We start from the raw sequence: 21,493 nt of genomic DNA, 5'->3' as shown, positions 1-21,493 counted from the left end.
CCTTTTATTCTTTCCTAGAGCCTGATTGTCTCTGCTGTCATTTGGGTGTCTGAAGACATCCACAATCTCACTTACACCTTCAACTCCAAAAGGTATGTGTTATACTCAACAAAGTTATTTTCTATCCTAAAAGAGAGTCTGTTGCCATCTGTTAAGATATTTATTTTTAGTCTGGATGTACTACAAATTAGGATGCATGTTGTGACAGAAAAATAGGAGGCATGATAAAGTAGAGTATTAGAATGGGGGGATAGATTTAAACTGAGAAAGTAAGAAAGGAGAGTCTCTCTGAGAAAGTAACATTTCTGAAGATTCTTTCCCAGGCACAAAGACTCGGGGAAGAGGATTTCCGTTAGGGGGAACAGCATATGCAAAGGTCTGGAGACGGGAAGGAGGTGGATGCTTTGGGAAACCTGAAAAGACGGCATGGCTGGACCCTAAAGAGGAAGAAAAGAAAGACAGAAATGAAGGTGGAAAGATAAGCAGAGACCAGATCATATGGGAGCTCGTAGCCTGCATGACTCCAATTTTAGGTTCCTGACTCTTTCCTAATGAATGACATGACTTCATGAATTGTTTTTCTAAACTCTGAGTTTATTCATTTTTGAAACAGTAACAATTATGCCAAAGCTGGCAAACACACAGACACACAGACACACAGACAGACACACACACACACACACACACCCAAAGTTTACATAAAGTACCTTCCCCAAGGGCCATATAATTTGGCATTATTATGAAGTCTATCCAATAGCCATATACATCACTCTGTGTCAGCCAGGTGATTAGCTGAAAACTAAATTCATATTCATTTCTCTCCACATGAATGTTTCCTGCAGAGAGACCCAGAATATTAAGGTTTCTGTAAAAGCTTAAAATAATGTTGCCTGCCAGCAGCACATGAATTCCCTATCAGTTTTCAGGATTTGTATCTGCCCATCTGACACACTCACTTTCCCCCAAACAACAAGGAACTTTTTGCTCTACCCTGTGACTTACTATTGTCAAGGCATAGCAGGAAAAAATCTTTGGTTTACCACCAGGGTAAACTGCCCTTCTATGGCATTTTTGCAGGAAGGTACTCTTTTGGGTTTACTATGTCCCCATGTATTCAAAGGTGCTGAAAAGACATTGTGCCCACTGCTTACTGACAGTGTTAATCTGGCCCTTAGCACTTTACACATCACAGTTGATTCATGTATTCGTGATGATGTTCATTCTGTTATTTTCTGGAAATAAATTATTGTGTGTGCTCTCCCAATTCTTCTGACCCCAAACTACCTTACTTTTCTACTCTTGCCTTTCAACTACTAATAACCATGCCTTTTAAGCTGTCTTTTTATTGAAAGGAATAAATTAAGACATTCATCTTCACCTTTGCAGAAAAATCACCATCATATACACGCACATGCTCACAATGTTGAGCACAGAGGGATTTCTTTCAGCAGCAACAATATTCACTGACCTTAGAAAACTTCCCATTTATAGGTACTTGCTAGTCTTATACAATTGTGACTTTCCATGCAGTACAATACTTAAAGATATTTTGAGGAAATGGTATCTGCTGTGGCTCTTCCTCAAAATGAAGCCATTGACCATTTGTTGAGATTGAGTTTATTAGAGGTACTCAGAGTCCATCTGGTCTTCCTGTGAGTCAACACTTATAGTAGAACCTTGACTACTGGTATCAGCAGTTTCATAGGACTTTTGGTCTTTAGCAAAGTTGATGAAAACCTGAATTTCCAAAGGAAATAAAGCCATTAGTGCTTGGCAAACCAAAGGAAGAAATAAAGTTAATTCACACACATGCATACACACACTTGTGCATACACAAACACACGAGAGAGCAAATAAGAAAATAAGATTTTACAGGGCAAGCCCACACATGTATTCCTAGACCTTCTTTTAGATATTCAAATTTTGCTAGGGTTTGAAAATAGTACCCATTTCTATAACTAAAATTATAATCATAACATAAATCTAAAGTTATAATTGAATCTACATGATCTACACTGATATCTCCAGCAAGTATATCCAGGAGTCCAACCCAAGCCCTTATCAAATGCTTGTATGATGAGAGAAAATTCCACTAGAAGAGCTAATGCAATAAAATAAAATTAGTACCAAAATCCCACATTAACATCATGTTCAGTAAGTGAATTATTTAACAGACAGACCTTTACTACTTTGTTTAAAACCATTAAGTCTATTAATCATAGATTCACCAGATTCACCTAGAAATTACTGAGAGTCTATTTGTGCCAGACACGGTGTTGATGGTTGGTTACAATTCAGAGGCTAAGCTTTCTGTGTCAGCAAAGCTTATTGCCTAAAGCTCCCATAATGAACTGTCCATAAAATGCAGCGCCATCTATTGACCCGGAGGCCCAGAAGGCCTAACTTTCAGACCCATTCCAATGGTGTTCTGTACATCAGGTTGGTTGAGGTGTACAAAATTAACATAATGCAAAGGTGATAAAGGATGACCTATGAAGCCTCTAGTGTTGAACATAAATGCAATTAAGACAGAAGATATGAGCGGAACAAAAAAATTCTGTACTTGCCCTTTAGTTACCTGAATCTAGTAGGTCTAAGGGTCTGGCACCAAATCCTCTCTAGAAGCCCTCATCCTACTTTAATCTAGGAAGCCAACTAATAGAAATGTGACTTAAGAAACCTACTAAGGGAGAAAGCAAGGAGAGTTGACAGCTATTTTACAGAAAATAATATTTTGCTGCTTTACAAATTCACATAACCTAATGGATATAGATGTCATGTAAAAAGGAAAAAATTCTTTTCTCCAGTAAAAATGAAGTATTACTTCTGACATTTTTCCCCCAACATCCCAAAATGCAGTTAAAAATATATCAACTTTTTCAGGTGCAAGATCAGATATTGCTTCAATTAAAAACAAAGTGAATACTATTTAAAAGAAATAACCAGAATGTGTTATAATTAATGTGACTTTGTGCACGTGGATGATGGTATCCAGCTTACCTCTTCCAGAGTGGTCTGACTCACTAAGAAATTCGTGATATTTAAAGCAGTCTTGTTGGCTTCCAACAGATCAAAAATGTTTGCTACTCCTCCTGCTGTAACTGGTACATGATACTCCAGCATGCTGAGATGCTGATCCTAAGGGAACCAAAGGAAAAAAAATATTTTACAAAGTTAGATAATATTGACTTGATTAGACATAACTTGACCAAGAGCTAAGGAAATTATTGAATTTCATTCCACTGAAAATGATGCTACACTGTAAATAATGGCTATGTTTTGAAACTAACAACTCGCAAAGATGAGATGAAGAGTTTTATGAGTGTCAAAGAGAAAACAAATAAAAAAGTTGATGAAAATTTCAAAGCATTTTGCATTTTTGTGCACTTATAGAGTCATTATAGGCTTGCCTAGAAAAAAAAATTGTGGAATGATATTTCAGTTGTCAGATTATGCTCATCTTACATAAGATATTCACAGATCACTTTCAGAAATTTCATTTTTTTTAATGTCACAATTATCCTAAAAGGCTAGGGATTAGCTGTTCAATTTATATTGGGTAAAGAGGCTAGATTTCAAAAGCATTGTTAGGAAAACCCTCGTTCAAATAATGCCACATCTTTTCTCAACTCATTCTAAAATTCAATTTCTTTATTTAGTCTATAATATTAATGTCTGCTTAGTAATCTATTCTTAATCCCTTGGAGTATCTTGTATCTTGTTTTTCTGCATATTTAATCAGTTACCATATCCTATTTACTTTTCCTCTAAAATAACTTTCAAATTTAACCTTTCCTCTTGATTTTCACAATCAATATTATTAACCTGATGCTCATCACTTTGCATATGAGTTACTGCCAACGCCTCTTCGGAAGCCTAGAAACTATGTATGGTCATGTATTCTGGCACAAAGCAGCCACGCTAATCTCTCCTAAACATCCTTTGTTCGGGATGTTTTCTTGCTCCAGAATCTACCCCTGCAACCTATTTGGATCAGATCAAGGCTGTGCATTCTAACCTGGTAGTCAAGACTTCATTGCTGCAAACCCCTCTTCTCACTCTTTGCTTACTGCCTTCCCCCTTTCACCAACTTGTGTTTGCATCACACCTGTCTTTGCATTCAGGCTCTCTTACTTATTTTTACTCCCAAATTGTTATTCTTGCTGTTTCCCTTCTAGAGATCTAAAAACCACCATACAAGTGTATAGAACGGTCTGTTGAGGAAGAAATAAGACTTTTAGCATCATTTTCTTAGCCACGTGTAGTCCTGTTTCCATGAGGAACACACCTGGGTGAATGTAATCGCATTTCTCAGTGAAGAAACACAGGTGTTAACCCAGAAATTCACTGGGGGAGAAAAAAGCACTATGACTAACTGATTTGTGCAAGAAAAGGGTCCTTTAATTTTTAAATTTGGTTTTAATTTACATGATAGAATATAGGCTTTGATAAGAATCATAAAAGCTATTGTTCCTTGGAGAATTTAGCCAAGGTTTGGGAGGTTGAGACAAAGGTATTTTGTAAACTTGTTTTTCAAATGCACTCAATTTTGCTCTCTACAATCACTTCACATCAATATGGTGCCTTATAGTTTATGAAGTATCTTTGTGGATATTTTATCATTTATTTCTTGCACCAATCTTGTGAAGTAGATGTCATGCTTGTTATTTTAAAAATGAGAAAAAATGAGGCTCAGAGACTTTAAATGTCTTGCTGGAAATCACACAGGCAGAACTGGACCTCAGCCCTTCTTCCAATTTTTTTTTTTCATCATTCCACAACTGATTTCCTTTAAAAACAACCAGTTGCTATAATCATCTTGTACAAATTACCTGTACATCAAAGATGTTATGATGATAACTTTTTTTGTCAAGTGCATTTATTTTATGTACAATGTGAGATATATACACATTTATCTGTGTGAGTTCAGTGAAATTAATTGAACAATTTTTCAACTAGTGTGGGACTTAGGAACTTGATGTCCAAGAAGTTCTTCTCAAACATTTGTGGACTTATCTTTCAAATGAGGGGAGCAAAGGAGAAGATAATCTCTTCTAGTTGTGACATCATGAAACTCTGGAGCTCATTTTTTTCTAAGAAGAAATACCCTTGGTAATATAATATCTGTTATCCCTCAGTTCTCTGAAATACATAACTTGTTAACTAGTTATGTATACAACTTGAACATTAACGTAGTGTGGTCATAAAGCCTTTATGTGGAAGAAAAAAAGTTATGTACAAGGACCTTGTTACTTTTAAATAGTTACTAAAAATGTACAATTAATTGGAAGGTTCTATTTGTTCATGCTGTGTGTGTTTTAGAGTACCTCATGCACCTTGAACTAAATAATATACTAAGATTAATAATAAAGCTATGGTCAACTTGAAAATGACAAACATCTACTATGATAATAGATTATGACACAAAACCAATCCAGATCAAAAGGCAGGATGATCTCTTACTTTTAAATATGTTTTTGGAAAGTGCAGCTGCATGAACCTTGTCAAGGCCTCCATGCTCACTTTAGTATTCTTCAAGTGAACCTTGACAGTAAATCCTCGTCCAAACCTAGAAAGAAAAAGTGCAAGACACAATATGAGCTACATTTTGCTGAAATAGCTCCCCTGGAATTCTAGATAATGAAACAGGACCCAAGCTGATCATTAGAGCCCCTTTTCTTATATACCGACTGTAATTTTGCCATAAAAGTTCAGAGCATGTTGCAAAATGGAAATAGTAGATTGCCATGATTTTTTATTTAGTTCTACCACTATACAGAGTCAGTCTCTTTGGACAAAAGCTGTGTTAGAAAGAAGGCATAAAATCCTTGGCTTTCTTTGACATCTATGAATTGGCAATAGATGTCAATTTCTGGGGTTAAATACTTTCTCATTTAAAGCAAACACAGTCTTGAGAGGCAAGTCACTATAGATTTTGTCTCAGCGGTGAAGATTAAAATCATTGGGTTTTAAAAATAAATAAGTAATATGCTAGTTGACTGCTTATGCCAAGAATAGAATTTGTAAAAAGTCACAATAGACTCTCTGAGAACAACATATAAGGCCCCTTTCATCCTTTTTTTCTCATCTTGGTTAAAACTATCTTATAAAAAGCCAAGTTGTACAGATAAAGGTATAAAGTAAGATTCTGAAGTTTTGAGATTGACATGGGTATGTATACATGCATACGCATTCTAGCAAATACAAAATATTAATTTAATTCTAATTTGATAATATGATATTTATTACTTACACATTTCACCCATTTATTCCTGGTTGAAAGGTTTTGAATATGGTGAAAATATTAAATAACTTATTGAAAGCCTATGCAAGTGGCAAATGAAAATGCTAGATAAAAATCTATGTCTCCATGTATTTGTCAAGTCTAATTTGCTATTGAGTAAACTCTTGAAAACTGCTCCCAGAGAGTATTTTGGTTGTGGATATTTTTTTAAACTTCTCAGCTTTATTAACTAAAAAGACATTCAACCCTTAGTAAGGTAATTTAACTTTAAGGTAAATCAGTGATTAGTGTCTTCAGTCTAATTTTCCTACTCATTGCAGGACAGGCTGCTGAGATAATCCTTGAAGGCGAGTAGAATGCCGTTAGATACATACCCTCTACCATATATTAAACAGTGCATTTGTTTTTCACCTGCTCTTTATATGCTGCAAAGATCCAATACACTGGAACCTTCCATTCACCATAATAGCCAACCTGGTACAGAGAGCTTCACATTCTTCCATGCTGAAAGACAACAGAAGCACATCAGAATTCTGGGCATACAAAATCTGGTTTAAGTTCGTGAATATAAGCTTAACTGTTTCATCATGGCATTCAAAAATACTGTTTTAGTTCCTTACAATGTATTTTCCCTTCAAGAACAAAAACTATTTAAAAATATAAAACAGATGTTCTCACATAGGGTTTATTACTATTTCTTCTCAAACTTGAGACCGTTTCTCTCACCGGGAATGGCCTCTCTAAAACACAGGATTTCCTTCAAGCTCTTTCAAGCTTTGTCTGGAGACCTACATTTCCTAAGGAATATTTCTAAAATAATTCAGAGCTGTTTTCATTTTGCCTCATCCTCCACATTCAGCTGGCTTTTGTTTTTGTATTTATAAGTAGTTGACCTGTACTTGATTATATCATCTCTCATTTCAGAGGACTACGATCACCGAAGGAGATCTCAGATATCACCGTGTCCATGTCAGGTAACAGTTAATGGAAATTAAATACTCATTTTAGAACATACAATGTGCTGAGGCAAAGCTCAGACATCAACAAGCCTCTTGATTATAAACAAATCTAGTACTTTTTCTACTACATGATGATTACAATGAGAGAATGAACTTAATACAAGACCAACTTTATAAGAAAGACAGATTAAATGCTTCAGTAGCTTTTTTACTTCACCGATTGGAAGGGTCTACCTCCTGAAGGAGGCCTGGAAGCTGGTTCTTAAAGGACCAGTAAAATTAGAACTTGGAAAGACCTTGTGAAAAGACCACTTCAGATAGAAAGCACAGCCAAAGAAAGGACTTGTCAAGAGGAAACAGCAGTGAGGGTATCTGGAACCATGAGTCATTCAGACTCACTGAGAGGAGAGGAAAAAATACTGGAAATTTTGATAAGGCCATTTAATAAAAGGCCTTGATACTAAACCTAAGGATGCTGAACTTTACATGATAGGAAATAGGGAGTCATAGTTGAGTCCAGTAGGTCCTAAGTCATGAAAAATTTGTTTTTTGAAATTGATTAGGCCCTGTGCCACCTACACATTAGCTGGATTCTCATGACGGCACCAACCTTACTTGTTCCTATGACCATAAATATCAAACACTTTCATCCAGTTGTGTGTATTCATTATCAACATATAGAATGCAGGATTACCTTTTCCCATCTATCATCCTAACATTGTGTCTTTGGACTTAAAAGTTCTTGCACTCGTTTACCTGTGAGATGTGAGGATGACGGAACATTTGTTCTGTACTTCCTCTGAAATAATCTTCCAGAGATGCCGTTTTGACTTAGGATCCATCCCAGAGCTTGGCTCATCCTTAATAGAAAGTTACAAGAAAAATTTATCAAATTAATTAAATTTTGATGAGGTTCTTTACATGAATCAGTGTGTCTCACTTGCCTAGAACAGAAAGCACTTTGTGAAGTTCTGTGACTAACTTGTTTTATACTTAATAGGCTTCTTTCTGCTGCTGTCAAAAAGCTCAAAATTAGTCATTTAAAATTGTCAATCTGTTTTAAAAAGTGTCTCAGTGAAGTTGACACCCTGTTACTTTATACTTGTCTCATATTTCTTAGGAAAAAATCCTGCCTCAATTACTCACAAAGCAGAGTTTCTGCGTTTTAATACTACACTGTCACATATATATTTAAAGCTACATCAACAAAATTGCTACTTGCTCCTGAAGGCAGTAATTGTGGTAATTTTTTTACCACAGTAATAATTTGCTATGTGAAGCAGAGAACACAATTTGATATTTCAGTTAATATGTTTGAAGTGTAGTTTTAATTTTACGTTAGTAATTGAAATTTAATACTCTTTGGGGAAATAAAAATATGATTTGCAGAAATTGCTAAGTAGAAAGAAATAAGCTATATTTTAAAATAAATGATATTCTGAAAAGCTGTCCAGACATAAAATTACAAATGTAGCAATGGATAATTTAAACAAGCAATAATGGAGCCTGACATGTTCAAAAAAACAAATTATGGATCAAGATTAGGTAAATATCAAAAACATCTACGTGTGGTAGAAAGTACATACATAGGATCACCTGAGGCTTGTTTTTGTGGTAATGGATTAAACTGAAGCTTAAAGAAAGGAATGAGTGTTAATTTGGAGAAACTGTAAAGGATTGTCACTGCTCTTATTTTTGGAGATGATAGCATACATAGCAAATGCAAATAGAAGAAAATATCTTTCTTTCATAGCCTGTATTTCAGTTCAGCTCACTAATACATAATATTTGCATAGCACTTTTAACATTTTAAAGTACTTTGCATCAATAATCTCACAGGGATGCATAAAAATTGTTTTGTTCAATTTAAGGGACACTTACACAATAGAATTCCATGATAAGCATCAATTGTGAGGGATATAATGCATTTTAAGCATCTGGTATTTCAGAGAGACAGGCTGGACAGCACTTTATCTGGGAAGTTTAAATGATTTGATCCTCTGCATGACTTAATCTCTGGAATAATGTGATGATTTATAACTGGCTTTCTACTGCATATAGACTTTTTGGAGTTTGGAGGTTCTTGAATGAAGGGGATCTTCTAAAATAAAGGTGAGCTTATTCATTTGAAATAAACACCTTGTACAATGTTTAGCCTGAGGAGCAGAATACTATGTTATCCCATGTATAATTTTTATTTTCAGGTGATCAATTTAATTTTCCAGCTCTTAACCAAAATATGTATGTGGAATGCATTTCTTGCCTCCAAAAATTTCAAACAAAAAAGAATGGGATGTTGTCAATCGTATCCCAAGCTAGGTAACTCATATGTTTAAGTAATAAGGAAATGAAATTTTAGCACAATACATTATCCTAAAATATATTTTGCCTTTTAAGTGGAAGTTGGAAAATATGCTAGTTCACCTTATCATTGATTAATAGAACCGAGTTCTTCAATATTTGGGAACCAAATTCTACCATATTCCATAATGTCCTTACTCATCTGTATATCCTGAATTTGTTTCAGCTAGTTCTTATTCCCAGGCCAACTGTTTCCTCTGAAACTGACTGAGCCATAGCTCAGAAAAAAACATTGTTGAGGGTATATTGTTGTGGCAACAAATTACTTGGTGATACAAATTCCTTTAATGAGATAGTATATGTAAATTATTTTGCAAAATAACCAATACATAGTGAGACTTCAATAAATGTTTATTGCAATAATGATAATGAAATGTTACACACACAATTAGATATGTGGTTCTCATTATGTAGTAGCCTTTTGCACAAAGATTCTCTTACCAGCAGTAGAATGGAAGGCTTTCCTATCAAGGCCAGTGCAGTTGATAATTTTCTTTTGGTTCCATAACTGCAAAGAGAGGTTGCTCTGTCCTTGTAGGGCATCAGGTGGAGCCTCCTAAGGAGTTTATCAACAGTCTGTGGGTGGAAAAGAGGATTTAGGTTGATCTTCCCCTGCCAAAACCTCAAAGGAGCTAAATGGAAAAAAGTTGCTTGTGAAAAGTTTTACAGTAAAGAAATACATACCTGAAAAAAATTCAAATATTTAAACACAACACAAATTTTATTTTTACTTTCAAAGGACCACTTAAAAATTAATAATCATTTAAATAGAAAACAGCAATTCTGTGGAAGCTCATTTGCAAATGGGATTCCCCCCACCAAAGGTATGTGTGTCTACAAATGCAGATTGTTCTTTCTGCTGCATTAACACAGGATTTCCTTGTAAAGTTGGGAAGAGCTAGAACTGAATTCAGCCTTCCTAAGGCAGGTTTCTCATTTACTGTTGTCACTCTTTCATCTTTCTTCTTACTGAGGGGTAAGCTGTCACAAAGACTTTAAGTCTATTTAAAACTGACCCAGTATCAGAATTTCAGTGTATTAATTTAGGAATTTTGTGTCTTTGAGGCTATTTCTGTAGTTAAATAGCCCTGGCAATAGCAGAATCCTAGGAAGACTTCCTGGGGTCCCTGGGGTTTCCAAAACAGAGGAAGTGCCCAAAGGGCTAGCCATTCCATTAAAAAGGCAAATAATTATAGTGAAGTACAAAACTGTATTTAAAAAAACAAAATGGAAGCTACTCTATGTTACTCGGGCATTTGGCAGGTAATTCCATGTTTCAAGACTTAACAACCAATGCTCACTAATCACTAACCAAGGCTCCACCAGAGCCCAAGGCAAGTGTGATCCTTCTTAAAAGGTAACAGAACAAACACGGGTCAGGAGCTTCTAAAGCTGAGTTCATGGAGGTGTATATGATCACACAATTAAGCTCAACTGCATCTATTGTTACTATCAGGAGGAAAATGCCCTTGTTCTCTAGATGCCGGCTTGGTCTTGAGGGTAGGTGGGCTTCAGAAACAATGACATTCCTGTGAACTAGTTTTTCATGCTTCTACTCACTTCTTTAATATCTTTTTCTGGAACTCCATGTATTCTGGCATAGAAATACAGATGTTCTTCCACAGACACCAGGTCATCTAAGGCGTCTTCCTGGGGGCAGTAGCCCACTAACGAGCTGTGTGACTCAGCGTGGCCCAGATACCTGAATCGGGAGGACCGGAGACACAGGTGAGTCTCAAAAGCTACGCCTCTCTTGGTACCCGAATGTTGGGAAGGTAGCTCTATCTCGATTATAGTGATTGGTGATTCTGATAAAAAGAGGTAAATAATTCCATCATAGTCACACATAAAGGTTTAAAAATTTCCACTTACTTGAATACCTGTTTTTTCCCTAAGGATTTAATAATACTACCAAAAATAACATAGAGATCATTTCATATATTTTGTCATTTAATTTGTCATTGATAAGTTGAAGCAATTGTTTTTTCATACCCAGTCTTATTTCTGATCAGAATATTTCCACTTGAAGGAATTACATCTCCAGTCAGCATCTTGAAAATAGTGGTCTTTCCTGCTCCATTCACCCCAAGAAGACCAAAGCACTGGTTTTGGGGAGAAAAAAGGAAGTAAACCTTAATCTAAATCAAAGACATGTTGCAACAGTATCTTTTTCATCCTTTTCCCTTGATGAAGTAAACTACCAGGAAAAATAAGTCACTGGAGTTATTCATGGATATTGTAGTGCTGTTGGCATTTGTTAAAACTTTCTCTTTTAAAACAAATGGGTACTGAAAAGATATATGCACCCCTTTGTTTACTGCCACATTATTTACAAAAGCCAAGATATGGAAGCAACCTAAGTGCCCACTGCTAGATGAGCAGGTAAATAAGATGTGGTATACATATACAATGGAATATTCCTTAGTCATAAAAAGAATGAAATCGTGCTACTTGTGCTGACATGGATGGGTCTAGAGGGTAGTATACTAAATGAAATAAATCAGACAGAGAAAGACAAATACCATATGATTTCACTTACATGTGGAATCTAAAAAATAAAACAAATGAGCAAACAAAACAGAACAGAAACAGAATCACAGACAAAGTAAACTTGTTACGAGAGCAGGAGGAGAGAGGAAAGGGAAAAACAGGTGAAGGGGATTAAGAGGTTCAAATTTTCAGTTAGGAAATAAATCAGTCATGGGGATGTAATGCACAGTAGAGGGGATATAGTCAATAATATTGCAATAAATTTGTGTGGTGACAGCAGGTAACTAGACTTATTTGGAGAATCATCTCTTAATTTTTAAAAGTATCTAATCACTATGTTATACACCTGAAACTAATACTGCATATCAATTACAATTCAATTAATAAATAAAACAAATGAGTACTTACATTTTTTTCCTTAAACCATGTGAACATTTGTATATACACACAGCATTTGTTTTCCATATATTATAGCACACCTCTATGTGCCATGATAAAACACCCCACAAGTAACATATACTAACCTGACAAAGTAATTATACTTAACATATTTCACATGATTCACACAAAACCACAACTTCACTGAATAAGCTACTGAAATAATACTTTATGTTGTTGAGTAGATTTGATGCATTTAGTTTGCATTTCTGTTTGTAAAACTAAGGGAAATGCGCACCTTCTCTTTCTCCTTTCAAAACTGCTTTAAAATTGCTTCTATGAAAATGGCAAGAATAAATATGGATGCAGTCTTAGGACCTCACGTCTAACCAAATTTTCCTTGTGCTGTCTTTCGAGGAGGCTGGGAAACCAGAAGTTCAAGAGAGCACCCTGCACGAAGGCTTCTTAATGGAAAGCCCACCCCCAGGAGGACAGTGGCTTAGAAAGAAGTCAGGACCTAGTGTGGGGCCAATCCTCCCTGCCAGGAGGGAAGGCTTATGGGGTAAGTAACACATGGACATGTGTAAATTTTAGATATAGAATCCATCAAAATACTCAGTGGATGACTTTCATATTTCTAGAAAAAACATTAAGGAAACATAAAGATTTTTATTTGTCATTTACCATGCCAATAAAAAGGGCAGTTAGAGATAAAATACTGTTCCCTACCTCCCCAGCGGGTATCCCAATGCTGATGTTGTTTACAGCTATAATCTTTTTGTGGATAAGTTGGTAGGTCTTTGTGAGATGATGGAGTTGGACCAAGTCAAATTCATCTTCACCATTTTCAACTCTTAATCTCTCAGCTTGCACATCTTCATCTTCATCCATTGTCTCCATTGCAGGTGAAGAACAAAATTTCCTGAAGAAGAGTCTAAAAAATGGATCCAATGATTTTGCATCAATAATTTTGAAATGCACCACTCAATTCTGACATGTGTTCATGGAATCACACTTCACTAAAAGTATTTTATCACGCACTAGGTTTGTTTTACATTTGTTATGCAGCATACTACTCAAATAACTTAAAAATTAGTATGGATGCTATTCACTATATTCCTATTCACTACAATGTTTGGCAAACAGCTTTTGCTTTCCATCAAAGGCTTACAGATCCACTGTTACAGTCAATAATCCTAATTTCAGTAACAAGGAAATGAGCTTGCGTTAGAAAGTTACTTCCTAACAAAGAGAAGAGTCGTTTGTAAGAACCAACATTTTCAAGCCCATGATCAATGATTACCTTTTCTTAAAATCCCCTCTATTTTTCTTTTTATCACCAATTATATGGATATTAGTCTATATTCTTTTCACTGTGAACGTCTTACCTTGGATATAACATTGAGGTTATCAGGCCTGAAAACTCTCTGTCTCAAACCCACCTCAGTACCTTGCCTAACGAATACCAAAGCAGAGCAAAGTAAAGCAAACTTGAAATCTCAACAAATCAACTCAGATCATCCTCCCAATGTCCCTGTTTCTTTTAATGATAACCCTGGAGATTACAACGCTGATCTGTAATCAGTTTTCTCTGAATCATTCCCATTCCCAAAATCTACTCATGCAATCAGTCCCTCAGCACAGGAAATGCCTTAACACCCCGTCACCCATCATTTCCTGTCTGTTTCTATCACCATCACAGCTTTCATTCTCTCCAGGAACATGACACTGCTTCAGTGTCACCAACTTTTTCATTCCAATCTGCACCATTTTCCCCAAATCACACCTCCTAAAGCACCATTTGATAATGTTGCTTTCTGTTTAAAAGATTTTAATGGACTACTATTTGTTTGTTGAATAGAATCCAAACCATACCTCTTTAACCCAGCATTCAAAACTCCATAATTTCTCAATCACACTTTAGCTCTTACTGTTTCATTACATTTATCTAATCAACTAATTTGATTATTCTAATCAAACTATGTTACTCATTTCTCACATGTGCCCCAATTTTTTTCTCTATCTTTGTGCTTGTCATTCCTATTATTATTATTATTATTAATTTTGGATAGGTGATACACACATATCATGTATTAAAATTAAAATGATACTGAGAATATATAGTGAAAAGTCTTCAAGTTATCTTCAGCAGAGGCACCCATAATTAGAGATAGTGTATGCATATACATGTGTAAATGTAATATATATTTCTTTTCTAACTCAATTATTGGAAATGATTGTTATGATGAATTTACACATAGTTCTGAACCTTGCAGTTTTCACTTAATAAATATTAGAAGTAATCCAAAATATTATTTGAAGAACTATATCATTCTTTCTAATGGTTAATAGAGTTCCATTTATGAATGTATCTGTATGATTTATTTAACCAGTCCTTAAATGAAGGACATTTGGGTTATTTTCATTTTATCATTATTGGAAATGATTGTTATGATGAATAACGTTACACATACATAATTCTGCATATATGTCTTCATACTGGTAGGAAAAGTTCCTAGAAATGGAATTGCTGGGTCAATGGTAAGTATATTTTTTTCATTTATGATTCTGCTCTTACTTTACTTTGTCTTCTTTTCCCAAATCCATTGATGATAATATGTTACATACTCAATCCTCTTTCCCCATTTCTACTTTCTATCTTTTCAAACTCAATTCAAACCCTACTTCTTTTATTTATGTACATATTTTCTCTCCACCATTGAGTGTTAATCTCTTTAAGGTTAACAGTTATGCTTATTTAATTTTACTTTCTCACTCTACAGCAGTATTTTCAGACACAAAGTAAGGTTTGATAACTATTTACTACTTGAAATGAAGGTGAATTGAGCTACAATTTGTTAAATTTTGAGCAACACATTTCTACATAAGTAATGAAAAAGCTTAAACTATTGACCCCTCCATGAATATTTTGACTTGTGTTCCATCATGGATGTCAAACATTATATTTTCATTGTACTTACCTGAGTTTCTTTATTAGCCAATCATTGATCAACAGTCGCAAGAGAAAGAACATGGTGCCCTGAACAACCAAAGCCACAAACATCGCACCTAGTTTATTCATCTCAAAGGTTTCATTTGGGTATTCCACTCCGTATGCTTTTAAGAAGTCTAGGACTGACTGCTGTTGAGAAAGTTCGATCATACCGTAGCCAAAACAGAATTGTGGGAAAATCAGGAAAATGCGCTTGAGGGTTTCAGAAATGAGTTCTAAAGTCTGAAATGAGAAACACAAATTAAGCTCAGTGTTAGACTTCCAACACCTTAACAAAAATTTAAAGCTGGATGTGGATGAATATTGAAACCTGAGAAGCTTATCTAGAGTGGCAATTATTTCACATGTATGCCAAACTTACATATAAATATTTACTAACAACCAAATGATGGAGATATATTAATAAAATACAAGCAGAAAAGGATTATGTTTTTCTCGTGATGATCTAAGACATCAGGCCAAGCCCTGAAGGCAGAATCACTTCTAGACCTGCTCTAGATCCTAGGAATGTAGGGAAAGCCAGGGTGCAGGGGTCTGCTACAGGGTATCAGGAGGTGACTGAGTAAAGGAGGTATTGGTGCAGTAACATTTCAGACCCTAAAGTAATTCCTACTTGAAGAGGGACTAAAATGGTGAAATCAGATGGAAGGAAAGATAGCCTATCTCAATGAGGAGCAAATGGCTCATTTTCCCATTATTCACACTTGGGGCCAACCACTTGCACCTCATAAATTTTCTTCTTCCTCCTGGAGTGTGCTTGTCTATTCCTAGGCCACTTCATTTCCTCTCTATTCTTTTCCATTCAATTGCCTGGTACTGTTCGTGCTTCCCTTCTCACTAATCATAATTGTCAGCTCTGAAAGGAAAGTGATGCTTACAATGAAATTAGGCTCCAATACACGACTGAAAGGGAATGAATTAGCTTTTTTCTGTATGAATGTTCACATGAATCTTAACCTGTAGTCCTATAACTAAGCCACTGTCCTTGTCCCTACCACACCATAACAATTTGTTAGTGACCAAAAGTTTAGCTGACCAATTGGTTGCATGGTTTTTACACTGTCATACAATACATCTGATTTTTCCTCCATCGTCCGACTCAAGCCCTATCAAATGCAATAGTTTTGACACTGGGTAAATACAGTCACAGGCTTTAAGCTAGATAGAACCTAAAAAGAATTTTAAAAGGCTATAGTTTCTCCTCTACTAAATTTAACAGAATCAAATGAAATTCCTCTTTTCTATTTAGAAAATGCAAACTACAGAAAATCTTTCTCCTTTGGACATGTTGAAGCATTTGGTAGTTCACTGAAGGTTAACAGACGAATAAAGGATTTTACCGGGTCGTTGGGCTTCTCCTTGGAAAGAAAGTATACCACCGACAAGGAAACAATGGAATTGATGCCAAAAAAGAGGTTGATGCAGACGTAAGTGATGAAAGCCATTCCTGTTTCATGGAAGAGCCCAGCCAGCAAGTACATCCAAGAAAATGTGGCATATCTGTGTATTAATAATACTGAGAATTAAAATTATGCCTTATGTATTTTCTTTTACTAAATAAATACTTAGATAGGATTTCAAAGTGAAAATAAACATTAGGGAGGAGTTGCCAAGCTTTGTAGCTAGCTTTCTCTTTTATTCTTCTTTTTGACACATACAAAAAATCCAAAGGGTATTTTTTAAACGACAGTAAGAAGCTTCTTTTAAGGAAGCTTGAGTAATCCTGCATCACTACAACTGCAAATTAATCCTCCTAGAGATGGTGTTACCCCACCCCACCCAGGCAAGAGGTTTTGTTTTTGCTCTGAAACAGGAGTTTTCATCAATATAAATCCTATACTTTAAAGTCGAGGAAAAATAAGGACATTACTGTAGGCTAGCTAAGGAGACAGGGCATGCTTAGAGATGGATGCCCTTTTTTGAGCAAGTACTTAAGCAACCTTTGGGGTAATGAAATAGAACTAGAGACAGAGAGATCCTTCATCAGCCATAATTGCTAACCAGATGGATACAGTCCATGCATTCAGGGCAGAGAAAATTGCTGTGCTGAACATTGGTTCTATCAACCTATATTACCCTAATACAGAAGGAATATTGTGTGTGTAAAAATAATCTTTAGACATTTATAACAAATATAAATAAAACACATATAAGGTATTTCTATATATATTCATAATTTGTCAATACATAAATCCATACACATTTTTCTGATTGGTCTAAAGCCCTCATTTTTATGTATATTAAATTACATATGTAAATTGTTATACATGACACTTGTTATCCAATAAGTGCTCAGTAATTGTAGGTGTTACTGTTAATGACGACATCCATTTTCAGAAGTATTGTACTTTACAACCACAGACTAGTAAATGTAATGTATTGTTAGTCATCACTCATGGCTAATGAAACCCCAAGACAATTGTAAATTAGCTAATGAGATTTAGGTCCTGTTTTTGCCTGGGAGTATTTAATTCTGTTAACTCTTCTTTCCCTGCAGCTTACCCAAACAGCAGAAGTAGGAGAGATACCGCGCCTAGATTGTTCTCACTGCAGAAGGCAGGTAACTTGAAAATTGCAATGACACCAACTGAAAATGCTACAGGCACCAGGTAGATGGCCTATGGGAACATGTAAAACAATGTTGAATATATGGCAAGTATTTTTTTTAATCAATAGCCCATCTAGTTTAAAAGTGTAACAAGTTGGCCTAAAATGTTTGAACGAATGAATTTTTATTTATGTTCTTGTTGCTTGTAACATTCAACTTATTTAACATTGATCTCACTCTAGAATTTGTCTCCTGCAATATGAGGTCAAGCCAGTCTCCACCTTTATAGATATACACGGAGTCCCTGGTGTTTTGCCTCCAGGCTTTGAGATTTGGGATCATTCTGGGACAGTTCAGTGAGAAAGATAAGGTGGCCAGGTATCTTGGTATTAGACTCAGTCTTCAAAATATTGATTTCATTTAGAATGCTCGAACTCTCTCAGATGGTTGATTTCTAAGGCTTGGTTATCTGTGTGAGGCACTTTGTACAAAACAGCAGGGCATCGGGTTCTACACATTCTTGGAATCACAGGTATGTGAAACAAAGAAATCAGTGTTTCACTGACAAGTAAATATCTTAAATGCTGAGCAGTTTGTAGCAAGACGTGTACAATGAAAGAGATAGTAATTTAATTTGAGGGAAAAATGCCCTAAATTGGCATGAGCACCAGATACATGACCGCAGAATCTCAGTAGAAGCAGCCCTTCACAGAAGTGTGTACTTTCAGCTTTCATAACATTAAAGCTCCTATTAAGTCCAGTGGAGTCATTACCATTCTTTTAGATCTGACTTCTACAACAAACACATTTCAGACCTCACTGGATACATTAACAAAATGGATATGCAGTTAATTACTCTTCAACCCTTCAAGCCAATGATCTTTACAGCAACTCAGATAATTTCACCATAACCACCAGGCAAATGCAGACCACATCCTGGGCTTTTGGCCAATACTGCCACGTTTGGAGTTAAGAAAAACCATCTGAGCCTTGGAACCATTTTATGCAAATGAGAGAGCTATCAGTGAAATTCATCCTTTATTGTCCCTAATAATCTTCTCTAATGTGTTACTCAGCAAGGGCTACTTTGAAGTTTTCACTATTAGTTGATTACATTTTTATAACTTGATTATTCGGCACCATTGGGCAAGGCTATTCTGCTAAACTTCAATATCTCCACTGTGATGGTTCTTAAGCTTCAGTGTGCATAAAATAACTTGGGGGATTTTGTTAAAAATCAATATTCCCCAGGCTCCACTCCCAAGATATAGATCTAAGAGGTCTGAAGTGGGGCCCAGGAATCTGTTTTTTCAACAAGCATCCTGGGGAATCTGATACAAGTGGTCCTCAGACCACAGAGACGAGGACAGGCTTATTTCTCTGTCTTGTAACCAATGGATGAGTAATTTGTTTCTTAACTTTCTGACTTTGTGGTAATAATCTGAACAAACTACAGTAAAAAAACCTTGACAATAAAACTGATGTCTTCTACACAAATCAATCTTGTATTGTCAATGACACAAGTTACTCACCATGTCATAAATGAAGTTTGTTACCCAGTAGCATGTTACCCCGACACCTGAAATGTGCTGCAGCTGCTTTGCTTTGGTTTGATGTTCCCTTACAACATAGGTGACAAAGCTGGCAGTGGTGATAGAGTAGCCCATCAGGATGGAGAGCGCCACTAAAATATCGATTAAGCTGCTCATTCTATAGTGAGCAATAGGGAGAGGAAAGCATACATGAGTTTCTGGAACTCTCATCCTTTCAGAAAGATTCATGACTAAAGCCATCAACAAAACAGTGTAAGAGTTGGCTGTGACACACATAAATCTTCTTGCAAGGAAGCCAGATAATATCTTGTACATGACTCAGCTGTGACCCTGGAATAAATGTAGTTCCAGTGCATCTGAGTTGACTAGGGATGTTTGATAGAAAAACCTTGGTCTCCCAGGGTTACGGGATGTATGTGAGGAATATATAGTTCTTGAGCATAGAAACAGTACTTAGATTCTATGCAGGGAAATTGAAATGATGACGCACTCATGCACTAGACTTACAAAAGCAGATTTTGTGAGTCTATAGTCAACAAATTCCACTTGGTAACCCCACTGAACCCCCTTTCAGAAATTCCCTTTCATCCCAATCAGTGACTTGTATTACTAGGTCTTCTAGATTTACATTCATTCAGAAGCAACTGTAATTTCCAGTTACAGTACTTTATACAGAGGCTTGACTATGCCACTGAGAAAGTAGTCATGTCTAGTACATCTACTTACGTAGCTTGTTCTTGGTCCTGCACTCCTGGGTAAGGATGACTATACATGATGATGCCTTAAAGAAGCACAGTCTTTTTATTAGCAGGTATTAATAAAAAATACCTTATTTATTATTAATAAAAAAATTTTTAGATGAATAATGCACAATAGTGTCTTCATTATGCTGTGATCTAAAAAGTTTACTTTGGGGATACTCTTTTAAAGGAAGATGAGTTTCCCCTTAATCTCACCATACAATGCCATACAATGGGTAGCATTCACATGAAAAGAAAAAAAACCCACACTTTTTACTTTTTTTTGTGTGGAATGTTAGAGGAAGGGGAAAGAATTTATATTTCTTATTAGCATTATCCCCTCCATTACATTTAAATAATTGCTTTCCATTTTCTTTTCTCCACCTGGCCACATATATGTTTGTATTTCAGCAGCACTTCAAAAATGTGTGACATTTGAAGAAGCAACTCAGAAGAGATGAGTTACATGAGGATCTCCAAAGAATGGACACTCACCACCCCCACCCCCTTTTATTTAAAGTACTGTTAAGATACAGTCTTCTGTTGGTTTCAAATGTACATCACAGTGGTTCAGGAGTCCCCATGATCGACTTACATTGTGATTGCAAATTATTGTGCCCTTTTATCCCCGCATCACCACATGCCCCAAACCCTCCATCCCCCTTGGTAACCACTAGTCACTTCTCAGTGTCTATGAGTCTACTGATATTTTGTTCCTTCTATTTTGCTTTGTTTATATATTTGTGTTTCTACAAATAAGTGAAATCATATGGTATTTGTCTTTCTCTGCCTGCCACCCCTTTTTATTGTGTTATTGGCTGTGGTGGGGAAATACTGTAGATCCCTCTGTCTTCTTTACTACTTCTAAGATGCCTATTGTTCTACCAGAGTAGGTAGGGCTTGGGAGTTTCAGCCACCCCTGAGGGATTTTTACTGAGACATAAACATCTGGGAGGATTCAGGGAAACTAGCTGGCTACAAAAAGCAGTCACTTAACTCTATACAATCCTGAAGCACTGGCATCTCCCAGAGTTAGTTACACTTTCTGAGTTAGAAGCGAGTTTTTTTTTTCTCCCTTCCCTTAGCGGATGTTAGTTAGCTAGAGATAAGTGGGTAGGCAACAGTTCCCCAAAGGACCACAATATGAAGGAAGGGACAAGAATGGTAGGGGATGGCAGTGCGGATATCCCTCAAAAACTTGTTCCTA

General features: G+C 36.0%; 1 protein-coding gene across 1 annotated transcript in view; it reads right to left on the bottom strand.

Moving 5' to 3' along the window:
• Positions 1-573: 573 nt before the first annotated feature.
• The window catches only part of ABCA12 (ATP binding cassette subfamily A member 12), a 151,143-nt gene continuing 130,223 nt past the window's right edge, over positions 574-21,493 (bottom strand). Inside the window, exons 40-53 of the mRNA XM_036916360.2 lie at positions 20,273-20,327; positions 19,526-19,703; positions 17,948-18,063; positions 16,786-16,945; positions 15,414-15,667; positions 13,162-13,366; positions 11,557-11,666; positions 11,125-11,266; positions 10,006-10,140; positions 7,960-8,063; positions 6,656-6,748; positions 5,464-5,569; positions 3,001-3,138; positions 574-1,737 (exon numbers count right to left, since the gene is read on the bottom strand). Of these exons, the coding sequence (XP_036772255.2) occupies positions 1,621-1,737; positions 3,001-3,138; positions 5,464-5,569; positions 6,656-6,748; positions 7,960-8,063; positions 10,006-10,140; positions 11,125-11,266; positions 11,557-11,666; positions 13,162-13,366; positions 15,414-15,667; positions 16,786-16,945; positions 17,948-18,063; positions 19,526-19,703; positions 20,273-20,327 (1,913 nt within the window). The 3' untranslated portion in view covers positions 574-1,620. The remainder of the gene's footprint in view (positions 1,738-3,000; positions 3,139-5,463; positions 5,570-6,655; positions 6,749-7,959; positions 8,064-10,005; positions 10,141-11,124; positions 11,267-11,556; positions 11,667-13,161; positions 13,367-15,413; positions 15,668-16,785; positions 16,946-17,947; positions 18,064-19,525; positions 19,704-20,272; positions 20,328-21,493) is intronic.

This window comes from Manis pentadactyla, chromosome 6 (genome assembly GCF_030020395.1).
Source record: "Manis pentadactyla isolate mManPen7 chromosome 6, mManPen7.hap1, whole genome shotgun sequence".
Lineage (NCBI taxonomy): Eukaryota > Metazoa > Chordata > Mammalia > Pholidota > Manidae > Manis > Manis pentadactyla.
Note: the sequence above shows the minus strand (reverse complement) of the source record. Positions and strands in the feature narration are given on the sequence as shown.